The sequence below is a fragment of the Ovis canadensis genome, chromosome 17 (assembly GCF_042477335.2).
Source record: "Ovis canadensis isolate MfBH-ARS-UI-01 breed Bighorn chromosome 17, ARS-UI_OviCan_v2, whole genome shotgun sequence".
Classification (NCBI taxonomy): domain Eukaryota; kingdom Metazoa; phylum Chordata; class Mammalia; order Artiodactyla; family Bovidae; genus Ovis; species Ovis canadensis.
In genome coordinates, this window is record NC_091261.1 from 58,589,818 (window position 1) to 58,613,365 (window position 23,548).

Genomic DNA, 23,548 nt, shown 5'->3' on the forward strand with positions numbered 1-23,548 from the left:
AATATTATATTGTAAATCAACTATACTTCAATAAAAGAGAAAGAAAAAAAAAACATGTCATTTAAAAAGCATATGGAAATGCTATTTTCATTCAGCCAAGATGTGACATTAAGGATGGTTGATTCTCAAGTCACTTTCTTTAGGTGTAAAGTTACCTCTTCAAAAAGGCAAAGTCTCAGAATATGACTGTGCTGTGACGCTGGTCCTGATGAACACAGTGCCTGGGAATGTCTTGGGGAGATGGTGTTTGGAGATGAGCGAGCTTACCCTCTGAATCCCTGCAGGTCATACTGGGAAAGGGGCAGTGTTGAGGAGGGGCACTTGGAGCAGAAATCATCTCAAATCTGGTACCTGGGGCCCCATCTGGGGACTAAGAAGAGGAAACATCAGAGCTCAAGAGGTACCAAACACTTGGTCAAGTTTGCAGTCACTGGATTTCTCCTGCCCACCATGAGCTCTTCGAGCACCCAGCAAGTGGGTAGAAGCTTCACATTTGAACTTTTAAAAGTTTTGTTGGGGCTTCCCCTGGTGGTCCAGTGGTTAAGACTCCACCTCCCACTGCAGGGGGTGTGGGTTTGATCCCCAGTTGGGGAACTAAGATTCTACATGCCGGGTGTTGTGGCCAAAAAAATGAACAAATAAAAATAAATTTAAAAGCTTTGTCTCTGGTGCACCATCCTCAGCAGGGCTGATCCTCAGCACCATCCTCAGCACTGCAGCACAGTCTTTGGAAACACAGCCACCTGGGCTCTGTATCAACATAGTACGTGAGCTTTTGAAGGTGCCTTATATAGGTGTCTATATTGGGCTTCCCAAGTTGCTCAGTGGTAAAGAATCAGCCTGCCAATGCAGGAGATATGGGTTCTATTCCTGGGTCGAGAAGATCCTCTGGAGGAGGAAATACAACCCTCACCAGTATTCTTGCCTGGGAAATCCCATGGACAGAAGAGCCTGGTGGGTGACAGTTCACGTTTAAAAGAAATGTCTTAACAAATGGGATTTTTACATGCCTCTGAAACAAAACAAGGGCTTCCCAGGTGGCACTAGTGGTTAAGAACCCACCAGCCAACGGAGAATACGGAAGAGAACTGGGCTGATCCTCGGATTGGGAAGAATTTCTGGAGGAGGTTATGGCAACCTACTCCAGAATTCTTGCCTGAAGAATCCCATTGACAGGGGAGGCTGGTGGGTTACAGTCCACAAGGTCGAAAAGAGTGGAACACAACTGAAGCGATTTAGCAAGAACCCATGCATGACAAAACAATGCTAATTCTGAAAGGTCAAAAGATCCCCTCCCTCCAAAGTGAGATGCACTTATTCTGTGATTAACCACTTTGGGTCTTTGAATTGATTCAAATAAAATCCACCCTCCACGGCTTCTCTAAAATCAGTTTCATTCAAAACCCTCATCCCAAAGGTTATTTTGGAGTTTTCAAAAGGAACACAGGGTCGGCATCTGAAAGCAGACGGAATTACTCAGAGCTGCCTTTCCTTTGAAGTAAATGAGATCTGACAGCAATTCATCTGCAATGAAATGCTGTATGTGCTGGCTACAAAATCATTCCCCAAATCCACTTTACCCTTTCTTAAGAAGGTGGGGGAGAGGAAATGCGTATTTACATACAAAGGAGCGATTCAACAAGGCTTGAGGACTGGTACTCTAAGAACGTACATTTTAAAAGCTAATATGAAGAGTACAATGTACTGCTCCAGTAACACTACTTGAAAGCTGATTTTAAACCACAATGGAGATTAATGCTAATCATTAAGCTCAGATTGAGATATTGAGGCATTCAACATCTGGCTAAAGAAGAACATGTCACAAATCCAGGCTCTGTGCTCTAAAAGCTTCCGAACACAAGAATTATAGGCGTCAGTATATAGCTTCTACCCCAGCCCACAGTATTTTATTTTTTTATGTTTGCTTTTTTAAATGATGCCACATTTGCAGAGAATATTAGGCATACAACATCAGTCATTTCTTAAGTTTATGGAGCATGATTTTTTTTTCCTGCTTTAATTATTTACCATGACCTCTGAAACATCAAAATTGACAAATTGTACCTTTGGTCAGTAAATTCAACTAGTGTTCAAATGAATAAATGGATGTTACAAACACTTATGATACAATAATAGCATCACTCTAATTAAGTAGACCCTGAAGTAAAAAACTAGGGTTATGAGAATGCAGACGTGAAACGTGATTCAAAGACTCGGAGGACCAATGGCCAAACATTTCCTTTTCTGCGGGGGGTAGAAATAGATTTAAGGGATTTAAGGGATTAGATTCAAAGGGAATAGATTCAAGGCATTAGATCTGACAGAGTGCCTAAAGAACTATGACGGAGGTTCGTGACATTGTACAGGAGGCAGTGATCAAGGCCATCCCCAAGAAAAAGAAATGCAAAAAGGCAAAATGGCTGTCTGAGGAGGTCTTACAAATAGCTGTGAAAAGAAGAGAAGCAAAAGGCAAAGGAGAAAAGGAAAGATATACCTCTCTGAATGCAGAGTTCCAAAGAATAGCAAGGAGAGATAAGAAAGCCTTCCTCAGTGATCAGTGCAAAGAAACAGAGGAAAACAACAGAACGGGAAAGACTAGAGATCTCTTCAAGAAAATTAGAGATACCAAGGGAAAATTTCATGCAAAGATGGGCTCAATAAAGGACAGAAATGGTATGGACCTAACAGAAGCAGAAGATATTAAGAAGAGGTGGCAAGAATACACAAAAGAACTATACAAAAAAGATCTTTGTGACCCAGATAATCACGATGGTATGATCAGTCAGCTAGAGCCAGACATCCTGGAATGTGAAGTCAAGTGGGCCTTAGGAAGCATCACTACCAACAAAGCTAATGGAAGTGATGGAATTCCAGTTGAGCTATTTCAAATCTTAAAAGATGATGCTGTGAAAGTGCTGCACTCAATATGCCAGCAAATTTGGAAAGCTCAGCAGCGGCCACAGGACTGGAAAACATGAGTTTTCATTCCAATCTCAAAGAAAGGCAAGAATGCTTAAACTACCACACAAGTGTATTCATCTCACATGCCAGCAAAGTGACGTTCAAAATTCTCCAAGCCAGGCTTCAACAGTACATGAACCGTGAACTTCCAGCTGTTCAAGCTGGATTTAGAAAAGGCAGAGGAACCAGAGACCAAATTACCAACATCCATTGGATCATCCAAAAAAGGGAAAGAGTGCCAGAAAAACATCTACTTCTGCTTTATTGACTATGCCAAAGCCTTTGACTGTGTGGATCACAATAAACTGGAAAACTCTTCAAGAGATGGGAATACCAGACCACCTGACCTGCCTCCTGAGAAATCTGTATGCAGGTCAAGAAGCAATAGTTAGAACTGCACATGGAACAACAGACTGGTTCCAAACCAGGAAAGGAGTACATCAAGGTTATATATTGTCACCCTGTTTATTTAACTTATATGCAGAGTACATCATTCAAAATGCTGGACTCGATGAAGCACAAGCTGGAATCAAGATTGCCAGGAGAAATATCAATAACCTCAGATATGCAAATAATACAACTCTTATGGCAGAAAGTGAAGAACTAAAGAGCCTCTTGATGAAAGTGAAAGAGGGGAGTGAAAAAGTTGGCTTCAAACTCAACATTCAGAAAACGAAGATCATGGCATCTGGTCCCATCACTTCATGGCAAACAGATAAGGAAACAGTGAGAGACTATTTTTTTGGGCTCCAAAATTACTGCAGATGGTGAGTGTAGCCATGAAATTAAAAGACATTTGCTGCTTGGAAGAAAAGTCATGCCCAACCTAGACAACATATGAAAAAGCAGAGGCATTACTTTGCCAACAAAGGTCCATCTGGTCAAAACTGATTTTTCCAGTGGTCATGTATGGATGTGAGAGTTGGACTATAAAGAAAGCTGTGTACTGAAGAATTGATGCTTTTGAACTGTGGTGTTGGAGGAGACAGACTCTTGAGAGTCCCTTGGACTGCAAGGAGATCCAACCAGTCAATCCTAAAGGAAATCAGTCCTGAATATTCATTGGAAGGACTGATGCTGAAGCTGAAACTCCAATACTTTGGCCGCCAGATGGGACGAACTGACTCACTCATATCAGGGAAAAGGCCCTGATGCTGGGAATGATTGAAGGCAGGAGGAGAAGGGAGTGACAGAAGGTGAGGTGGTTGTATGGCATCACTGACTCATGGACATGAGTTTGAGTAAACTCCGGGAGTTGGTGATGGACAGGGAGGCCTGGCTTGCTGTACTGCAAGGGGTCTCAAAGAGTTGGACACTACTGAATGACTGAACTGAACTGAACAGGGGGTTTTATCAAGTGCTAATCCATAGGACTTCTGTGGCATCCATTGTCTGTAAGGCATGTGTAAAGAACTATAGGAAATTCCATACTTTCAATGGCTTGTGATTTAGGGATATGAAGACAACTCAGCACTGAAAGCTGATTATGACAGGACAGATGGCATCTCCTCTTTACTAATATCACTCTTAAAGGAACCCAGCATGCCATGAACCAACAGCAAAATAAAAGAAAGCAAAAACCCTTCTGTATTAAGTGCACACTGGTGATGACCTCAAGTCACTAGCACAAGGCCGTTAAGATACCTGGGTAAGGGAATTCCCTGATGGCCCAGTGGTTGGCACTCTGCACTTTCACTACTGTGGGCCCAGGGTTTAATCCCTGGTCAGGGAACTAAGATCCCTGAAGTTCCAGGGCACGGCCAAAAAAAGCAGAAAAAGTTTTAAAAGATATCCAGGTTGGGACTTTCCTGGCAGTCCAGTGGTTAAGACTCCATTTTATCAATGCAGGGAACACAGTTTCAATCCCTGGTCAGAGAACTAAGATCTCACATGCCATGCTGCACAGCCAAACAAATATTTTTTAAGATACCAAAAAAAAAGGAAAAAAAAAGATATCCTTTTTCCAATTGTGGAAAACGCTCAGTAAGAAGAGACTGCAAAGGGCTTCAAGGTTGGATTAAGTCCTCTACCCAAGAGTTGATACAGTCAAACTAGAGTCTGCCAGGTTTTCAAGAGCAGGGGCTTATTTCAATGCAGAAAACTCCAGCAATGGACTGCAAGGTTGTGCTGGGATGTGCATATTTAGCCCAAGTAGAGTAGTATGCAATTTTCCTTTTCTTTTCTTTTTGGCTGCGCAGCATGGTGGTGTGTGCAATCTTAGTTCCCCAACCAGGGGTCGAACCCTCGTCCCCTGAAGTGGAAGGTATAGTCTTAACCACTGGGCAACCAGGAAAGTCCAGGAAGCGATTTTTTCAGAGCTGAGCACCAGATGAAGAGATTCGGTCCACCCTCATTCCCACCCTCCTGTGCATCTGTAACCACTCCTCTCTGTTACCACACCCACCCCCTGTGCACAAGCCCATCCCTTTCTTATCCCCTAACTTCTGGGATCATTGCACACACTGAAAAGAGGGAGAAGAAATCAAGACAAAAGAAGGCTTCCTACAAAACACACCTTTATCCACATCCTGTCCCAGCCCTTCATAGTCTCCGTCACCTTCCCACTGAAGCTACTTGGTGAGTCAGAGAGGCGACGCTATCCTAGTTTTATTTCATTTTGTCACTGGCAAGGAAAAATGGCAAGGAGAAAGAAAACAGTATTTTTAAATCCCAGCTAGAACTTCAAAACTGCTTTAGAACTCCCAAAGAGACGCCTCTGTGCTTGTTAGCTTTAAGAAGCACACAGCTTTATTGACAAATGCATCACCTCCATAACTAAGAAAAGGGGTGATCGACAATTTCATATTTCCACTCTCGGGGCTTGTTAGATCATTACCTCCAGAATTGCGGCTGACATGCCTTCAGAGACAGAGCTATTCACCAGCGCGAAGCAATTCTTCATGACAGCATGGAGGTCTTCCTGAGCCATCTCCCTGATCAGTCGTACCCCAGGGCTCCTGAAACAACAGGGAGCAGAGAGCATCTACGGCCGGGAATCTTACAGGGAGAGGCTGGGAGGAAAGATGACAATTTTGGAGAAATAGCTTAGATCACCAGGGAAGCATGATTGATAAAGGGTTCAGTACAGAAAACCATACTGGAGTGAGAATCCGTTCTATTTCCATCCCTGATAAGGGAGGGAGGAAGCCTGTGAACACAGCTGCTTCCATCCTGAATCCTCCTGACCAACAAGACACATGATTCTCAGATACTGGACGTCAGAGATGTGGCTCTTGACATTTTTCTCTGAATGATTTAGAAAACAAACCTTTCCTAATAATGCAGCCTTTTTCCCAATGCTTTTTTTTTTAATATGACTTATAATTTTTATTTTTTTTTAATTTTGTATTTTACTTTACAATACTGTATTGGTTTTGCCATACATCAACATGAATCCACCACGGGTATACATGAATTCCCAATCCTGAACCCCCCTCCCACCTCCCTCCCTATACTATCTCTCTGGGCCATCCCAGTGCACCAGCCCCAAGCATCCTGTATGCTACATCAAACCTAGACTGGCGATTCGTTTCTTACATGATTATTATACATGTTTCAATGCCATTCTCCCAAATCATCCCACCCTCTCCCTCTCCCACAGAGTCCAAAAGTCTGCTCTATACATCTGTGTCTCTTTTGCTGTCTCACATACAGGGTTATTGTTACCATCTTTCTAAATTCCATATATATGTGTTAGTATACTGTATTGGTGTTTTTCTTTCTGGCTTACGTCACTCTGTATAATCAGCTCCAGTTGCATCCACCTCATTAGAACTGATTCAAATGTATTCTTTTTAATGGCTGAGTAATACTCCATTGTGTATATGTACCACAGCTTTCTTATCCATTCATCTGCTGTTGGACATCTAGGTTGCTTCCATGTCCTGGCTATTATAAACAGTCCCAGTGCTTTTTAAAAGATACTCAAAGAGGGTGAGTACCCCTGGTGGTCCAGTGGCTAAGATTCCATGCTCCCAATGCAGGGAGTCTGGGTTCAATCCCTGGTCAGGGAACTAAAGCCCACATGCCACAACTAAGACCCAGTTCAGTCAAATAAATAAATAAAGATAAATATTAGAAAAGATACTCAAAGAGATAATCATAGATGTATCATAAACAGAGAGAAATAGAAATAGTAAAACCAAGAGTGTAATACCACCTTTGTCACAGAGGTTTTGCCTTGTTTTATTTTTCTAACTTGATAGTACGGACATTCTTCCCCATTCCCCCAACCCTCTCCAGTCTCACGGTGTTGAGGTTATCATTTCACATAACTGGTTATACTTTTACATACATGCATTATGTATCTGTGAGCAATATAAAGACACCTGATTGCATATGGGGGTGAAATCAGTGTTTCCCAGTCCTCCAGGGTGGTGGAGTGGCCAGGAGGAGGAGCTGGGATCCTGGGAGGGTGAGGATATACACATAAAGGGGGGCTGACCCGCACGGGAGAGGATCCTTCTGGCTCTTGTCCTGCCCCATCTCCCCACTTAGAACATGGAAAGTGATGTGTGAGTTCTACAGCTACAGTCATCCTAGAAATGGAAGTCACAGGTAGGGAGCACAGGAAAGAGAGACAGGAGACAACATCTCTGAAGTCTTACTTGGTCCTGGACCAATGACATCCGATTTTTTTGATGTGAGCAGTTAAAACCCCTGGGTGTGTAAGCCAGCATTGTTGGGTCTCTGTGGTTGCTGTTTAGTTGCTAAGTCGTGTCTGACTGTTCTGGGACCTCGTGGACTGTAGCCAACCAGGCTCCTCTGTCCATGGGATTTTCCAGGTAAGAATGCTGGAATGGGTTGCCATTTCCTCCTCCAGGGGATCTTCCTGGCCCAGGGATCAAACCTGCATCTCCTGCACTGGCAGGAGGATTCTTTACCACTGAGCCACCAGGGAAGCCCTGGTCTCTGTTACGGGCAGACAAACGCAATTGATAGCAAAGACCCTGGCAAATTGCTTTCCAGAGGAATGGCTGTGATTTTCACCCTCACCAGCAGATTTTTAGTTGTTGGTTTTTTGGGTTTTTTTCGGTTTTGACCCAAGAGGTAAGGGACAATTATAACCTCAAAGTGGGTTTCCTGGGCATTTCCTGACCTGGCGAGGTTGTATGTCTTCACACGTGCATCCATGCGACTGCTCCCTAGGGAATTGCTGATGCTCCCAGCATGTCAGCTTCCAGGGTTGTCAATGGGGAAAGGAATAGCACCCAGATTCTCTCAGGATCATGAGATTAAAGGAGGAATTATTAATGAAGTGCTGGGAACAGGGCCTGGGACACGGTGAATGCTGGGAACAGGGATTATTTATCAGTCACTAGGCTTCCTCTCCTGCAAAACACCTGTTCACTCCCTATGCTTCTCTCTCTCTCTTTTTAAAAAATGTATTTCATCATGTCACTCAGCATGTGGGACCTCAGTTCCCTGTTGCTTCAGTCATGTCCGACTCTTTGTGACCCCATGGACTGTAGCCCACCAGGCTCCTCTGTCTATGGGATTCTCCAGGCAAGGACACTGGAGTGGGTTGCCATGCCCTCCTCCAGGGCATCTTCCCGACCCAGGAATCGAACCTGCATTGGCAGGCACGTTCTTTACCATTCCCTGACCAGGGATCAAGCCCGAATCCTCTGCATTGGAAGCTTGGAGTTTTAACCGCTGGGCCACCAGGGAACTCCAATACTTACCTCTTTACTTTGGCTTTCACTTCCCTTGTGAAGACTGGATCGACCTGAAAATTGACACAGATGAATTTTAGGAAAAGCCAGAAATGAATCTAAGTCTCAAGAGAATTGCAGATCATGGCAACAGAGCCAGACGTAACAACTCAGAAAAGGAAAAAGTAAATCCAATACAAAAGAATACCCCAGAGTCCAGCTACTGCAAAGTAATAAGGAAAAGAAGCACTTGAGAGAAAATATAAAGACACAAACACATACAGTTGTCCTTCAGTATCCACCGCTCCAGGAGCCCCTCAGATATCAAATGCTGTGGATGCTCAAGTTCTTCATATAAAATGGTATAGTATTTACATCTAACTGAAACACATCCTCCTGTATACTTTAAATCATTTCTGGATTACTTACAGTACTAATATAAATGCAATGTAAATAGGTGCCAATGCACAGCAAATTGAAGTTTTGCTTTTTGGAACTTTCTGGAATCTTTTTTCCTGAATACTTTCAGTCCATGGTTGGCTCAATCTGAGAATACAGAACCTGATGACACACAGGGCCAACTGCATTCCTATTTCCTGTTTGGCCTATAAGCTAAGAGCCTGGTGAAGCTCCAGGTATGGGATGTCAAGAATTATCCACCCAACTCAAGGTCCTAAAACAGAAGTCATTTACAGTCAAGGGAAAATCTGACAAAAACATAATACTTCAATGAAAGTCTTGCCTAGTTGATTACAGTGGTGGATTTTGTCATAAAACCTTTGAGGTAGAAGGAGTTGGAACCATTGGTAGATCTAAAATAAAAGATCTAACTGAATTAACATTTTATTTTTAACAGGGAGCCTTTCCAGACACACAATGTTAAAGCAAAGGCACGCCCATGGGCTGATACATGGAAAAACAAATGGGGTCTTGTCCATGCAATGAAATATTATTCAGCCAACAAAAAGGAATGAAGTACTGATTTATGCTACAGCAGGGGGGAACCTTGAAAACATGATGCTAAGTGAAAGAAGTCAGACGCAAAAGGCCCTAAATTGTGACTCTTTTTATACGAAACGCCCAGAACAGACAAATCTGTAAAGAAAGAGAGTAGGTTAGTTGCTAGGCACTGGGAGGTGAGGAGAATGGGAGTGACTGTTAACGGGTCTGGGATTTTGGGGAGATGATAAAAATGCCCCCAAACTAGATAGGGGTGATGACTGCAAAACTCTGTATTAAATACTTTAAAACGGTGCATTGTATGACATACAAATTGTATTTCCATTTTTAAAAAGCCAAGTCCAACCTTTTAATTAGTTACAATGTGATACTCTTGAGTCTGCACTTCACTCCCCTTTCATATCTAGAGGAAATACATCCTATGAGACGGGTGCCATGTTTTTTTTTTAAGATTTATTTATTGGCTATGGTGGGTCTCCTTTGCTGTATGTGGGCTTTCTCTAGTTGTGGAGATTGGGGGCTACTCTCTAGTTGTGGGGCATGGGCTTCTCGTTGAAGTGGCTTCTCTTGTTGAGGAGTACAGGCTCCAGGCATACAAGCTTAAGTAGTTGTGGCTCACGGGACTAGTTGCTCTGTGACATGTGAGATGTTCCCAGACCAGGGATTGAACCAGTATCTCTTGCATTGCAAGTCAGATTCTCAACCACTGGACTCCTAGTGGAGCTCCCAGGCACCCTGTTTCATCCCATTGTATCCCTGGTAGTCAATATGTTTGCTAAATTAATGCAAACATTAATAGCAATGTTTCTTAAACTGGTCTCTTATACCAACATTTTTTGATTCCACATGCTTTTAAGAAAACTCATATGTAGACGTCCAGACTGAGTAGGGCTCTGGAGACAGACCACCTGGGTCAAATCCTTCCCAAACTAATTTCTAGCCACATGGCCATGTGCACATTAATGGATCTCTCTGGGCTTCAGGCTCCTCATCCCTGAGAAGAGAATGATAACAGCAGCATGGGACTGTTGGGAGGATCAAACAGTTAAAACACATTCAGTAGTTACAACTTTTTCTTAAACACAGTAACTGTTGCAGATGGCAGCACTAACACAAGAATATCTATACACTTCATCTCGATGCGCACTTTCCCAGTGACACTGCCATACTCCTCAGCAAGACACCTGCACACTTGACGGTCATCACTTTCCCAGTGACACTGCCATACTCCTCAGCAAGACACCTGCACACTTGACGGTCATCACTTTCCCAGTGACACTGCCATACTCCTCAGCAAGACACCTGCACACTTGACGGTCATCACTTTCCCAGTGACGCTGCCGTACTCCTCAGCAAGACACCTGCACACTTGACGGTCATCACTTTCCCAGTGACGCTGCCGTACTCCTCAGCAAGACACCTGCACACTTGACGGTCATCACTTTCCCAGTGACACTGCCGTACTCCTCAGCAAGACACCTGCACACTTGACGGTCATCACTTTCCCAGTGACGCTGCCATACTCCTCAGCAAGACACCTGCACACTTGACGGTCATCACTTTCCCAGTGACGCTGCCATACTCCTCAGCAAGACACCTGCACACTTGAAGGTCATCACTTTCCCAGTGACGCTGCCGTACTCCTCAGCAAGACACCTGCACACTTGACGGTCATCACTTTCCCAGTGACGCTGCCATACTCCTCAGCAAGACACCTGCACACTTGAAGGTCATCACTTTCCCAGTGACGCTGCCGTACTCCTCAGCAAGACACCTGCACACTTGACGGTCATCACTTTCCCAGTGACGCTGCCATACTCCTCAGCAAGACACCTGCACACTTGACGGTCATCACTTTCCCAGTGACGCTGCCATACTCCTCAGCAAGACACCTGCACACTTGACGGTCATCACTTTCCCAGTGACGCTGCCATACTCCTCAGCAAGACACCTGCACACTTGACGGTCATCACTTTCCCAGTGACGCTGCCATACTCCTCAGCAAGACACCTGCACACTTGACGGTCATCACTTTCCCAGTGACGCTGCCATACTCCTCAGCAAGACACCTGCACACTTGAAGGTCATCACTTTCCCAGTGACGCTGCCATACTCCTCAGCAAGACACCTGCACACTTGACGGTCATCACTTTCCCAGTGACACTGCCATACTCCTCAGCAAGACACCTGCACACTTGACGGTCATCACTTTCCCAGTGACACTGCCATACTCCTCAGCAAGACACCTGCACACTTGAAGGTCATCACTTTCCCAGTGACGCTGCCATACTCCTCAGCAAGACACCTGCACACTTGACGGTCATCACAGAATCCACAGAAAACACACCTTTTCCCTGACCATCAGAAGCCAAACTAATGTACTCTTTATGCACAATGACCTCTTCTCAGGTAAATTTACTTCCTGAAGTACCAAGAGGATCTTTACAGATAACTTTCCACCTGTCATAGGGTCCCTACAAGCCTATTAGGATGAAGCTGCAGTGCATGTTTATCGCATCTGTTTCATCCGACTGCAAACTATTAAAATGAAACAATCAGTAGATAGCTTTTCCCCTGCATCTCTCCCCAGGTTTTATTAACAATGAATACAATTTTAAAATAACTGAGAAAATATTCTTAAACTTAGGCAAGTGTAAGACAAAGTTCTAAACATGTCTTCAGAGATAGAGGTAGAGGAGGGTGTAAGCACATTTTACAAATACAGTGTCTGCCAGCTCTTCTGTTACTGCAGATGAGTTTAGAAGTGAAGGCAGATTCAATTTCTATTCTCATTCACACCTCACCAGTAGGTATCAGGAATTACAAACCAAGTCGACTTAATGAATATGATGATATCCCTAGAATTTGTCATACTGAAATAATTTTGTGTTTTCCAAAAACTTCATTTTGGTTTCCTCTGGCAAGGAAATGCTGTGTGTGTGTATGTGTGGTAGAGCCCAGATCCTTTAAACTATTCATATGCCGAAGATGTATCCCAAAGAACCAGTAACGCAAAGTTCACTCATTTCCCTGAGGTCATGATATCACTTTGATGGTGGACACAGCAAATCTGGGGGTATAACAAATGGAAATTATTCCTAGATTTTTTAAAAGCTTAATATACTTTAACAGCAAACTTGCAGGAACAGTACAGAAGACACACACCACTAGACACATGTATGTAAAGCAACTCAAAAGTGTACTGAACAGATGGAACCTACCATATGATTAAAATACTGCAAAGACCATTTAGTTGCCATCAACAAGAAACGTACTTGTTTTAAATATCATACGATACTGTTTATATTTGGAATTTTTTAAATGATGTAAATGAAATTATTCACAAAACAGAAATAGACTCACTGACAAAAAACAAACTTATGGTTACCAAAGGGGAAAGGCGTGGAGAGAGGGATATATTAAGAGCAGTCATGTCTGAGTCTTTGCGACCCCATGGACTATATAGTCCCTGGAATTCTCTAGGCCAGAATACTGAAATGGGTAGCCTTTCCCTTATCCAGCAGATCTTCCCAACTCAGGGATCAAACTGCGGTCTCCTGCATTGCAGGCGGATTCTTTACCAACTGAGCTATCAGGGAAGCCCAAGATACAAACACTACTGTATATAAAACTGATAAACAATAGGTCTTACTGTATAGCACATGGAACAATACTTAATCTATAATGGAAAAGAACCTTTAAAAGAATATATTTAATGTGTGTTTGTGTGAGTGTGTTAGTTGCTCAATTGTGTCCAATTCTTTGCAACCCCATGGATTGTAGCCCAGTGATGCCATCCAGCCATCTCATCCTCTGTCGTCCCCTTCTCCTCCTGCCCCCAATCCCTCCCAGCATCACAGTCTTTTCCAAGGAGTCAACTCTTCTCATGAGGTGGCCAAAGTACTGGAGTTTCAGCTTTAGCATCATTCCTTCCAAAGAACACCCAGGACTGATCTCCTTTAGAATGGATGGTTAGATCTCCTTTGTGTCCAAGGGACTCTCAAGAGTCTTCTCCAACACCACAGTTCAAAAGCATCAATTCTTCGGCACTCAGCTTTCTTCGCAGTCCAACTCTCACATCCATACATGACCACTGGAAAAACCATAGCCTTGACTAGATGGACCTTTGTTGCTAAAGTAATGTCTCTGCTTTTGAATATGCTGTCTAGGTTGGTCATAACTTTCCTTTCAAGGAGTAAGCGTCTTTTAATTTCATGGCGCAATCACCATCTGCAGTGATTTTGGAGCTCAGAAAAACAAAATCAGCCACTGTTTCCACTGTTTCGCCATCTATTTCCCATAAAGTGATGGGATCAGATGCCATGATCTTCGTTTTCTGAATGTTGAGCTTTAAGCCAACTTTTTCACTCTCCTCTTTCACTTTCATCAAGAGGCTTTTTACGAGCCATGGGTACACCCATATCAATAAAAAAATTTTTTTAAGACATTTGTTTTAAGAAAATCCAAATGCTGGCAATATTTTAACAGGTTTATTGTTATAAAATTCAACTTCTGAAACTTGCTTCCTGAAACATTCTGACCTGTGTTAATGTGTCTGCTTTTAATACTATTCTCAAACAAATGGAAATGGAAAAATTGCGACCCCTGATTTCTGCCCCCTATTTTTCCACTCAAAAATCACACAGGTAGCTTTTGGCCCCATGGGGGGAAAATATAACATTTAGAACTATCAAACAAAAAGATTTTTTTATTTTAAGAATGCTTTCTGTCCTAGTAGGGTCTTAGGGATATTCTCGGTGTATGCAACATGCTGCGTCAATGTCCTTCAGCATAACTGTGACACATTTGGCATGAATCGCCCACAGACTGATGTCTTCTAAAAAGACAACCAGATGCCTCACTTGTCTCTTGCTAAGCATGGAGAGCTGCACTCTGTAGATGCAGATCTGTATGGAAGATGGGTCTTTGGGACACTAGTTCACCATCTTTTCAGTCTGCTGGCCTTCCAAAATAAAGTTGCTATTTCTTGCCCCAACAGCTAGTTTCTTGATTTATTGGCCTATCGTGCAGCAGGCAGTATGAACTCGGACTCAGTAACATTTACTCTCCACTTCTCACCTCTCTCCTAATTACATGTCTTTTTCTCCACCAGGAAGGCCAACCTCAATCCTTAAAATCCATTCATTCCCCACTGCACAGGCAAATGCTCCCTCTCTGAGAAACTTTGCCTGATCATCCAAACAGGAAGTAAAGTCTCCTCTCAAACTTTTCTACCACCTCCTATAAAACATGGACCTACTTTTTTTGGTACTTGTTGGGTATTTGTCCAATTCTTCTCCTTATTCTTCATTTTCCTCCCAAGGTCATGCTAGTTCTATGCTGGATAATATTTGCTAAATGAATGATTTCCAACTGGTTCTATCTTTCTGTTTCCCACTTTTGATTTTTTTTACTTAAATTATCCTAAGCCATTCAATTACATTATAACCCTAATATCTCATCATGAAAAGGTAAACAATTTCATGAAAGCCTTCTTTTGGCATTACATATGAATTTTGACTAGCTCAGTCAGTAAAGAATCTGCCTGCAGTGCAGGAGACCAGGTTCAATCCCTGGGTTGGGAAGATCCCCTGGAGAAAGAAATGGCAACACACTCCAGTATCCTTGCCTGGAAAATCTCATGGACAGGGGAGCCTGGTGGGCTGCAGTCCATGGGGTCGCAAAGAGTCAGGCACGATTGAGCAACTAACAAACTAACACTTGCTTATGAATTTTGATGAGGCTTCCCTGGTGGCTCAGCGGAAAGAATCCCACTGCAATGCAGGAGACCCAGGTTCAATTCCTTGGAGAAGGAAATGGCAATCCACTCCAGTATTCTTGTCTGAGGAATCTCATGGACAGAGGAGCCTGGCAGGCTACAGTCCATGGGATCATAAGAATCAGACATGACTTAGCAACTAAACAACTACCACCATGAATTCTGACATATATGTTTTACTTATGATAATTTTTAGTTACAAATTCCTCAGAACTTCCCTGGTGGTCCAGTGGTTAACACTCTGTACTTCAAATACAAGGGCAACCAGTTCAATCCTTAGTCAGGAAACTAAGATCCCACATGCTCCATGGTGTGGCCAAAAATTTTTTTTCTTATTTATTGGAAAAAAACATAAATTCCTTTTGTTTTTAATTTTTAAACATGTGTCTTCTTTCATGATTAGGGTAAACGATTTCATCAAGGAAAAAAAATTGAATAAGACAGCTGAAATACCTAACTGGGGAAAAGAATGGCTACCCATTCCAGTATTCTTGCCTAGAGAATTCCATGGACAGAGGAGCCTGGCAGACTATGGTCCATGGGGTCACAAAGAGTTGGACGTGACTGAGCAACTAACACAACCCTTTAACTAAAATTTAGCCAAAGGTGTAACAGCAACTTTCAAGTTGAAAGTACAAACTGCATTAAACTTTTCTTGGCTTGCCTTCCACATCAGTTCATTTCCAAATCTCTTAGTGAAGCCAAGGGGAACAAAACACAAGATAAAGAAGAAAAAAAAAAGAAGGCTAGATATTTTTATTTAATGAAAGTGCATGTTATGAAATTTTAAAAAGTGAGAGCGTGGCAAGCAGCAAAGAAAATTCTCATTTCCTCCTTCTAAGCTTATTTACTTTCTAGCAAAATACATTGTCTCAACTCCCAGGCTGAAGGAAAATCATCTTAGATATAAGAAATTATCGTGGGAAGTCATTAAGCTGTCACACACAAGCTGAATGTTCCTACCACATTGCTTATCAAAGAGAACCATAAAATGCACCCACTCCATACGCCCCTGCAAGCAGAAACCAAATCCTTTGCCAAAATGGTTGGATAGAGAGATCAAAGAAGCTTTAATAGAAAATCAGCGTCTAACTCAAACCATCCTGCAGCTAAAACAGAATCTTAGCCTGTCAACACACAAAGGAAACATCAGCACAGAAAGTTCTTTCATTCTTTAATTAAACGCCCCTATGATGCTGCCAGTGAACCAGGTGCTATGCCAAGTATTCGCTTATTTTGGCCTCATAGAAAACTATGAGGCAGGTAGTGTTTTCTGAGTCATGCCCACTTTACAGATGGAGAAACTGAGGCCCAGAGCAGTGAAGGGTACCCAGCTAGCATGCAATCACTCTATTACCCAGCCATGCAGAACTACCCTTTGCCTGACAGGGATGATTTGATCTTGTTCTAAAGATGTTAACAAACTTGCCAGCAGTAAGAAGTAATGAAGGATTAAGTAGATTTAACAGGGGACTGGGATCTTACTTTTTGAAATGTTCTTGTTAAGAATGATCACTTTATTTTTTAGATGTGTAACATACACAGCACCACCATTTTTTAAAAAGCAATCTAAGAACACTCTCTCTGCGTGCGTGCTAAATCATTTCAGTCATGTCCGACTCTTTGCGGCCCTGTGGGCTGTAGACTTCCAGGCTTCTCTGTTCATGGGATTCTCCGGACGAGAATACTGGAGTGGGTTACCATGTCCTCCTCTGGGGTATCTTCCCAACCCAGGGATCGAAACTGCGTCTCTTACATCTTCTACATTGGCAGGTGGGTTCTTTACCACTAGTGCCACCTGGGAAGAACAACATTCTGCTGCTGCTGCTGCTGCTGCTGCTGCTGCGTCACTTCAGTCGTGTCCAACTCTGTGCAACCCCATAGATGGCAGCACACCAGGCTCCTCCATCCATAGGATTCTCCAGGCAAGAGTACTGGAGTGGGGTGCCATTGCCTTCTCTGAACATACACTCTAGTATTTTATAAATGATTGGTACAGAGATGAGTGTCGATTAAAAAGGAGAGCAATAATATTCCAAAGAGGAGGGTGATAACTGCCTTCTGAGCTGGACCATGGAACATGGTAGGAACAAACGTGAATGTTATATGCAGCCCAGCCCATGGGCTCCCCTGTCCTGGCAGATATACATCCAGTCTAGAGTTACCTGCCCTCGTCTCTCTTCCTAACCAGACTTCATGTCCACTCAGGCAGGGGCCAAGTCTATTCTATTCTCTGGGACTAAACATAAGGGCCACATTGATATCCATTAAGTGACCTACAAAAGTATTTGGTTCTTGTCTGATCGTTCATACAAACAAATTGGTAATTTGCATATGCCATGATCATCACTTTTCTGCTTTGAATATTTGGCTTCCATTTTACCTCTTCTGCTTCCCCTGTGCATCTTCTCACTTCTGCCCCCTGGGTGTGGTCTGATGGAAGTGGAATTAGGTGCCTGGTCCTCTCCTTACAAAATGGCAGAGGTAACCCACGGCAGACCATGGACCTTGAAGGGAAAGACCCAGAGACTAAGAAATGGATGCAGTCAAACCTGGTCTTCAGCCTCCCCAACAATTCTCTTAGAAGCTCTTATCATCTCCTAATACATGTCCTTGCACTGAAGTTGGTCTGAGGCTGCAGCTCAGGGGCACAGGCTGAGCTGTGTAGCTTCTTCACTGGGATCTCCTATCTGACCACGCTGCATGCAGAGACACGGACAAAGAGAGCAGGAATCACTGCTGTATGCACTGTGAGCACACCCTAAAAACAGACTGAGCTCTTTCTCAAGACATATTCACTAACCGAGTCAATGCAATTTTGTTCTAAGAAGCCCTGCACATGACCCAGAAAGGCTACAGTCCTCCTAAAGGGTGCAATTTAGACTTAAAGTGTTTATTCAGTCATTGAGCTTAGCAGTTAACAAAGAAAAAAAAAATGAATTGAAGAAGAGTGTATTCACATCAGATGTCAAAAATAATTGTAGTACTTGGGTGTTTAATCCGCTCTAAGAGATAATGGTTAAAAGATGAATTGCAATGTGTCCCAAGATTTGACCTCTGACCCACTTCTCAAATTCATTTCCAAAAGATCAGTGTATTAACCCATAACATTGTAGCAAAGATTCAATGTCAAGTGTAAAACGCTTTTAGTCTCCTCCTACTTCTGTATTCAAAAGTGGTGTTAAATTGAATTCTTGACACTGAAAACTGATAGATGCCTAGAAATCTTGTAAGGATAATAGGGAAGAGCTTGTTTAAGTTGAGTGGTCAAGAGAAGCATGTCGAAGCCAGGCCACAATCCGGGGAGGGAATCTCGTTAAGGAAGCAGCCAACGCATTGGCTTTCAAGAGGGAGTATGTCTAGGGGCCACACACACACATACACAAACACACAACCATCCAGAGTGGCCCAAGTCAGTGTTTTCCAAACTTTGAATCATGGAGCACATCATGAAATCAATCTTGGAATAAAAATAGGCACTGTTTTAATGACATGAAATATCAAAGCAGAGGCATGGAACAGGTTTTTAAAGAAATATCAGAGTGTGCGAAATACATGAAGTAAGAGGATTATTTAATTAAGCTTGTTTCTGGTGTGTGTGGTGGGTCACCATGTAAAATGTGCTGGAGTTGGCTTTCCTTGCTGACTGGTAATTTGAAACTGGCCATGGGAAAACCTTTCTACGGACATAGGCAAATAGGGCTTTTATAAAATAGGGCTTGGGATTTCCCTGTTGGTCCAATGGTTAAGACTTCGCTTTCCAATACAGAGGGTGCAGGTTCAATCCTGGTCAGGGAGCTTAAAAAAAAACCCCAAAGAACATAAAACAGAAGTAATACTGCAAGAGGTTTAATAAAGACTTTAAAAATGGTCCACATCAAAAAGATTTTTTTAAAAAATAGGGTTTACCACCTTGCCCATCCCAACAGAACCAGTTGTTCAACACTGATCAGCATACCACTGGTTATGGAGAGAAAGCAAAGAAACATATAACACTTAACAGATACTAGTTTATCTGAATTATTGGAGGATATGAAATGTATGTCTACATATCAATATATTGGTTTTATATCTTCTGAGGAACTCACTGGTGGTCTGCATTTTCATTGTTAGGGGTTCAGGTTCAATCCCTGGTTGAGGAACTGAGATCTCACAAATCGGGCAGTGTAACCAAAAAAAAGAAAAGAAAACTTTTGTAGGGAAGAGGGAGCCAAGAAGGAAACAAGTGGTTTGAATTTGTGACTAATCATATTCAGTGCTGCCTTAGTATTTCAGAAACTCAAATTATTCTGTCTACTAAGACAACACTAAGGTGTTTGTGATGGTGGCTACTGATTCTCTTTAGATTTGATAAAGACCCATTAGAAGGTGGGGATATTGCTAGGGGCTGAATGTTTGTGTCCCCCTTAAAATTCACACACTGAAATCTTAATCCCCAAGGTGATGATATTTGGGAGCGTAGATCTTTGGGAAGTGATGCAGGAACCCTCATGAATGGGACTGGCGTTCTGATAAAAGATCCTGGAGAGCTCCGAGGACTCAGCAAGCAAGGAAGAGCATTCTGGACTTCCTAGATGGTCCAGTGGTAAAGAATTCGCCTGCCAATGGCAGGGGACGTGGGTTCGATCCCTGGTCTGGGAAGATTCCACATGCCTCAACAGCTAAGCCTATGCACCACAACTACTGAGCCCTCCCTTGAGAACGCTCTGCAACAAGCAAAGCCACCACAGTGAGAAACCTGGGCACTGCAACTAGAGAGTAGCCTCTGCCTGCTGAAACTAGAGAAAGTCTGCATGCAGCAATGAAGATCCAGTCTAGCCAAAAACTGAAGGAAAAAAATAGATGAAGAGTACCCTCAGAAGAAAATGACCCAGCTGGCACTTTCACCTTGGACTCAAAGCCTCCAGAACGTCAGAAATAAATTTGTTGTTTCTTAGCCACCTCGTCTGCGGTACATGGTTATAGCCACCCATATGGACCAAGACAAAGAAACAGGAATCAGGTCCCAAATGCTCACTTCTGCATTCAGGTCTGTGCAAGCCTGAGAAGGCAGCCACATCCCCGGAGGCAGAGTTAGATTTGGAAGATCCAGTTTCTCTGGTCGGTGGAGGAGAAGTGAGCAGATCCCAGGAAATCTCTAGACTGAGTAGCGCCCTGGCACAGTGCCAGATGCTTACAACTGGTTTTTCCAAGTGGCAAATTTGCAACCCAAGATGCCTTCCTCCGTTTCCTAGAGGGTTTTTAATCACAGATAGTGGAGCGCCTTGTGGAATAAGTGCTTGAGAATTATTACTAATTCATGGCAATGAACTTAAGGACCAGTAACTCTCAGCTCATAACCCTTCACAGCCCTTCACTCAAGAGCTCCCTTTCCAGGCTCCTCTTTCTCTTTTATTCCCTTGCTGCTTTGCTTTCCTGGCTCCACCCACACAAACTAAGTCAGTGGCTGAAGATGCAGCTTCAGAAGGGAGCTCCAGGGGCCTCAGGGCTGGGGCATTCTACGAGACTTGTTCTGGACCTGCATTGGCTCAGGAAGAAATACATCCTCAGGTATGTCAGAGATGTATTAGACGAGCTTGGAAAAGGGGAGGAGAAAAGGGGAAAGGAGAAATTCCACTAGAAATTGTGGCAGCACTAAAGCTTCCCAAGACACGACTTTCCCAGGGTCCCCGTAAACCTTCTTTGTCTCGGCCAGCTCAAGTCACCATCTGTTTCCTGATTCTCATCAGGCAAAGTCATAGTCAAAGTCACTGCCTCCCTCTGGAAGTTACAAAAAAAGGAAATACAGGGACTTCCCTGGTGGTCCAGTGGTTAAGCATCCACAGGCCAATGCAGGGGACACGGAGTCCATCCCTGGTTCAGAAGGATTCCACATGCCGCAAGGCAACTGAGCCCCCAAGTCACAACTACTGAGCCCTCAGGCCTAGGGTCCATGCTCTGCAACAAGAGAGTAGCCTCTGCTTGCTGCAACTAGAGAAAGCCCATATGAAGCAAAGAAGACTCATGTGATCAAAATAAATAAATAAATACAACTTCTAAAAAAAGAATGAAAATACAGAGATGCATTTTGTAGGACCGACAAGGCAAAGAGAGAGAGAAAGAGTGTGGACGCGTATGAATGTTTGTCTAGCTAGTTGCGAGCACTTAAAAATTTCACACACGCATACATACATTTTTTTCAAAAGGAATAAAAAGGCCTCTGGGCTGTGACTTCTCTTGGAAGGTTGACAAGGGAGCCTGCATCTCTAGATGCAAATCCTGCTGTGGCTGAATCATGCTCCCAGTCAGTCATGCCACAGTTTGCCACAGTCTCCACCCTCCCCTACTGCCTCCCAACCCAGAGCCCGAGAGTGTAATTTCTTTGCAGTGAAATTAGGAGGAAGGAAACACATTTTTTACAATCACTGTTCTTTCAAAAGTAGGCCAACTAAAGTTAGAGGGAAGCTTGAATGCTTCAAAAACAAATGGGAAAATATGGTTCTTTCCCCTGGGGATAGAAAAGCCTTCCTAATTGTTTAGAAAATAAAAACAACTGGGGCTTCCCTGGTGGTCCAGCGGTTAAGAATCTGCCTTCCAATACAGAGGACGTGGGTTTGATACCGGTTGAGATCCCACGTGCCTCGGAGCAACTAAGCCCTCTCATTACAACTACTTGGCCCTGTACTACAACTTGAGAGTCCCAGCGCCATAACAAAGCCCCGTGTCAAACCTGACACGGCCACAAGAAAGCAAAAACAAAAGAAGTGCCTCTTCTAAGAGACCATGACTTAGAAAGTCTCTATGAAACCAATGGCGTCCCTGTCTCATAGGCAGGTGAGTTGAACAGGAAGGTGCTAACAGATGCAGGGAACAACATGTGCCCTAGCCGCTCCCTCTTCTCTGACTCCAGTACCAGCTACAATGCTGCCTCGGTCTCTATGTTCCTGGAAAAGCGTTTCTGGCACATGTTTAGTGCTATACTTTGAAGTTTGCCACCTCTCTCCAGGCTTCCTTAAAAGGAAGCGTGACAGAAAAAGCCAAACAGAGAAGTCAGGTCGTCATTAGGCCAGAGTTGTTTGTGAACATTTTTCTCCACCAAGTATTGTCCTTCTGGTATTTCTGCCTCCAGATACACTGTGTGTGTGCGTGCGTGTGCACATGTGCTCAATCATGTCCAACTCTTTGCAACCCCAAGGACTGTAGCCCACCAGGCTCCTCTATCCAGGAGATTTTTTTTCAGGCAAGAATACCAGAATGGGCTGCCGTTTCCTCCTCCAGAGGATCTTCCTGATCCAGGGTTCAAACCTGCATCTCCCAGGCACACTGAGTCTTCATAAAAACTGTTTCCCAAACTGGCTATTTGTGTACTTTTGCAATTCATCACATCTGTGCCCCCTCTCTACTATTGTTTATTTAATACTTTTGTGAAATCAATTCATTTTTTTAATCAACTGATTTTTAAAGGAAATTTTCAGAGTTGGAAAACCAGTATCATGCATCATAAATGGAATCAAACCAGAAAAACAAAAGCAGTGAAAAGGAAAGCCACATTACTAAATTCTTTCAAGATAGCTGCTGCTGCCACGGCTCTAAGCTTGCAGCCTTCTCTCTTGGTTAGCAAGAATCTCAGTATCAAATTAAAACCTTTTCATTCATGCTGCTCAAACAGAAGGACATAAGAGAAATAAAATAATAATAATAGTAATAGCTTTGCCACTATGTGACTTAACATTCATTAGTGCATTGGAAATTATCTTGCTAACCATCTAAAGGCTGGCCCTGAGCCTGTGTGTGATGTGTGTATGTGTGTGCAGGTGTTTATATGTGAGTGCCTCTTATACAAAGAAACAACATGGAAGGTGGGGTGATTCATCTTCCATGTGGCAACCAGTGTGGCCCCACAAATTCTAGCTCTTGGTGTATGTTTTAGGCTAGGGGGCCTTTCTCCAGGTAAATGTAGTATTCCAGAGGTCTTTAGAATACTGAGAAAAGCCTGCCATTTCCACTGCATACCTCATGGGTCCCTAGGGAACTAGTAAACTGACAAGATGAGAAATGACAGGATAGAAAAAGGATGTCACGAATGCACTTAACATGCCCAGACTCAGCCTGCTAGGCAGAAGGGAAAGGCAGTGGGAGATGCCATTCATGGGAACAGAAGACGCAGCCCTGATACAGACACCCCATGAAGAGAAAACGAGACATCCTTACTACA

At 43.2% G+C, this 23,548-nt stretch overlaps 1 protein-coding gene across 3 annotated transcripts in view; it reads right to left on the reverse strand.

The window, feature by feature from the left end:
* GLT1D1 (glycosyltransferase 1 domain containing 1) overlaps positions 1-23,548 on the reverse strand; it is a 126,650-nt gene that overhangs the window by 26,890 nt on the left and 76,212 nt on the right. For all 3 annotated transcript variants that reach the window (XM_069557589.1, XM_069557588.1, XM_069557590.1), the window contains exons 9-10: positions 8,646-8,689; positions 5,798-5,918 (exon numbers count right to left, since the gene is read on the reverse strand). In XM_069557589.1, coding sequence (XP_069413690.1) covers positions 5,798-5,918; positions 8,646-8,689 — 165 coding nt within the window. The remainder of the gene's footprint in view (positions 1-5,797; positions 5,919-8,645; positions 8,690-23,548) is intronic.